The sequence below is a fragment of the Aplysia californica genome, unplaced genomic scaffold, assembly GCF_000002075.1.
Source record: "Aplysia californica isolate F4 #8 unplaced genomic scaffold, AplCal3.0 scaffold00057, whole genome shotgun sequence".
Taxonomy (NCBI): Eukaryota; Metazoa; Mollusca; class Gastropoda; order Aplysiida; family Aplysiidae; genus Aplysia; species Aplysia californica.
This window is the reverse complement of record NW_004797327.1, coordinates 384,203-387,887: the sequence shown is the minus strand read 5'-3', so window position 1 is coordinate 387,887 and position 3,685 is coordinate 384,203. Positions and strand designations below refer to the sequence as shown.

General features: G+C 43.3%; 1 protein-coding gene across 1 annotated transcript in view; it reads left to right on the top strand.

The window, feature by feature from the left end:
• Positions 1-3,685, top strand: part of LOC101849438 (MAPK/MAK/MRK overlapping kinase) — a gene marked incomplete in the record, with an annotated part of 60,487 nt that overhangs the window by 9,324 nt on the left and 47,478 nt on the right. Inside the window, 1 exon segment of the mRNA XM_005093043.3 lies at positions 3,507-3,596. Coding sequence (XP_005093100.2) covers positions 3,507-3,596 — 90 coding nt within the window.

The window sequence follows — 3,685 nt, the reverse complement described above, 5'->3', positions numbered from 1 at the left end:
CACACACACACACACACACACGTACACATACACACTCACACCGCGCGCGCGCATTTCCCTTTCTTAGGTGAAAAAGTTCTGAATAATATTGCATTCGTTCAAGACTTGTGACGCATTGTTCTTCTCTTGGTAGAGTTATGCCAAAAGAATACATTGTCATGCACTCAAACGTAAATGTGGGATATTCAGATATCTCTGTGTGTGTCTATGTGTGTATTTTATCCCCTTCGTCTCTTTTCTTTTCCTTCTTTTCGTCTTAACTAACCTGTGGGCCGTGTGCTCCTACTTCCTTTTTTTTTTCGAAATGATATTTTGGCATCGTGCCAGGGTGATTTAAGTCATTTACCTGACCTATCATAGAGGGTGCTGTGGAGGAGCTGTTAGTGCGCTCGTCTCCGAAGCGGAAAGTCCGGGTTCGCGCCTCGCTTCGGACACGGGTTTTTTTCGCCCCCTCTTGCCCACCCACCAGCAATGGGTACCTGACGTCGAGTAAGGGAAGTAAAGGCGGCGTGGAAAGGAACAGGCCACCTTACCACGATATGCCGAAGGCCCAGGAAGTTGTCTCACTAACAAGGCAATCCCCAATGTCCGGATCGGATGCGGGAACAACTTTATTTTTATCACAGAAAACTGCATCTCCCCTCGACGCTTAACGGCAACAGAGGGTGAAAGTGAAAAAGTAAAAGGTAAAAGCATTAGTACCTTATCGTAGTTTTGAGTTTTGAGGAGACCGACATTTAGGAATCGGTGATGCGCTATGCTGTCGTACGCAGGCCTGAATTCCGATTACCTTGTTGGGAGAACTATTTTTATCGAATGTATGTCTCGAGAGTGTCACACGCTTCAAATAATCAGAGTCAATAATAATTATTTCAGACAAAGGATCAAAGCCTTAAATACTCCCCAGAATAGCACAGACCACAGCCGCGCTAACCGGAATCTAACATATGTGGAGAAACAGGAGCATTGAACAAAGCTCAAAGATCAAGCTCACGCGCTCCGTAGTGAATCAATATTTCTATATATGCGTGTGGCCATATGTCACTAATGAAGAATTGAAAAGACGCATAAGAAATGTAATCAGACCTTACACCGACCTTCTATCATTGATCAAGCAGCGCAAGCTGAAATGGTATGGCCGTTCTTCAGGCCTCGCTAAAACCATTCTACGAAGCACTGTGCAGGGGGGACGAAGGAGAGGCAGACAGAAGAAGAGATGGGAGGATAACATCCGCGAATGGACAGCCATGGAGCTGCGAGATACACCGAGGAAAGCGGAGAGCCAAGAGAATCTACGGGAGCAGAAACAAAGAGAAAAATCTCCCGTTTGTCTCCTGAGACATCGTGCCCCTCTGTCTTGGTTGGCCCTGATCACCAGAGTAGAAGCAGTTCACTTTCAAAATGATAGAAATATTATCGGTGGGGGAGTACAGCACTTGCATTAAGAAATAGTTTTGGGTTTTGTAGAGCAAACTCTTCAAATTCTGCTGGTTTCATGTGTTTTTCTGATTCGGGCAATAATCGTTTCTTTCTTTTTATATCTTTGAACTGTTGGTAAATTAACATTTTGATGGTGGGATATCGCATTAAGATTATAAGTGCTGGTCCATTATATTTTTGGCAGAAGTCTGTCACATGCAATTATCGCCTTCAAGTCCACTTTAATAATAAATGGACTTGCTAATGAATACTTAAAAGTAAACACCGTTCACAGGCGTCTTATAGCTTTTGATATATTTAGCTGTAAACGAGTCCACGTTGTGTACGTGTGTGTGTGTGTGTGTGTGTGTGTGTGTGTGTGTGTGTGTGTGTGTGTGTATGTGTGTGTCCTTAACTTAATTTTCTCGTGTATGCACGAGAGCGTACATATTATTTTTGATTCGTTCATCTCATCACTCTCGTCTCTCCAGTATTGTATATTGGCTTCAGACAGGATAATGTTGACCTGCACGCCCTCAGTCAAGCCTTGGGTTGTCGGTTAGCGCTCTTGTGTGGTGTGCCCTTTTTTTTCTTCTTTCTTGCTTCTTTTCAGTAGTTGCAATTATCTTTTTCTGATGCGAGTGGTAGGCGAACGTTATACCGGGTTCCCTTTGGCAGGAACAGATTGGGTCAAGTCGGGTCATGCCTATTAATGGCGACTTCAGTGCACACTACGAATAGATCCCTCCCTTGTTGTTTCTAATTTGACAAGAATTTATTTTTAAAAAGAAAAAAAAAACCTTTGACCGACGTGCGGTGTTGTTGGCAGGTGGTTGAAGTGCGACACCAGCAGGTCCTCCTTCTTTACGTTCCCTCTCTAGCTTCTGTCTGTCTGTTGTAATTTTCCCCTGCTCTAAATGACAACTTTTGTGTCCATGTGTTTCTTTTTATTCAAACAAACAAACAAGCAAGCAAACAGACAGACAGACAGACAGACAGACAGACAGACAGACAGACAGACAGACAGACACACAGACAGACACACAGACAGACACACAGACAGACAGACAAACGAGCAAACAAACAAAAAACAAGCAAGCAAACAAACAAGCAATCAAACAAACAAACAAACAAACAAACAAATAAACAAACAAATAAGCAAACAAACCAAACGGTATTGATGGACGCAAAACGTACCATTCAAAACACATCCACTTCCTTCCAAAACGGCTTCAAATTCTGACCGCCGCACCTCGCTGTTCTTGTGTTGAAAGATACTTGAATCCTACATAATACATGCGAATTAATGCTGGTAGCCTTCTAGATCAATCAACCTCTCCAAATCTGCACTTTCTAATAGTAATACTGCATTCCGCGCTCAAAAAGAATATGCCCCTAACCTTGTGACTCGTAGTCTACAAGCCTTTAAGTGATGCATTGGCCGTCCGACGTCGTGTCCTTGGGAAAGGCCCTTTACACGAATTTCCCACTTGGCTCAGTCCTTTCGGAGATGGACTTTAAACTCGGAGGTCCCGCCTGTTAAATAACCTAATAGTGTTGATAGGAGCCTTAAAGATATATACCATTTCACCGTTTTCACCATTGGCCGTTCACACCCGACGGCTAGGCCTACGACCAGTTCGATTCTCGTCCTTAGAATATCAATCGCGTATGACCACCCCACTGGAAGGCCCTGCTTCTTTTCTTTCGCTCTGTTGTTTCTTTCTACCTGTCTTGCTTCTACTCTGCACTATGACCATTATTGTGTCAATGCTCTTTATTCAGATAAATAAACAGTATCTATCTATCTTTCCCTGTCCCCGAAGTATATGAACGTTATGGTGTCGATGTGCTTCTCTTTATTCAGATAAATAAACAGTATCTATCTATCTTTCCCTGACCCCGAAGTATATGAACGTTATGGTGTCTATGTGCTTCTCTTAATTCAAATAAACAAGTAAACAACACATGTCCATCGTTTCCTTTCTCCGAAATATTATTATCATAATATGAACATTGTCGTGTGGATGTGCTTCAATGACTACTCACACACTCAGCCGCCCATGTGTCCACTCTGTCTTCCTCAGCATAGAGCAAGTCAACAACTTACGAGAAATCCAAGCCATGCGGCGCCTGGCCCCTCACCCCAACGTGCTGGAACTGCAGGAGGTCATTTTGTAAGTAGACTGTTCGGCTTTGTTTCCGGAGCTTTTTGGGGTTTTTTTTGTTGGGGGGAGGGGGGATGTTTATTTCTGAGATGTAGCTT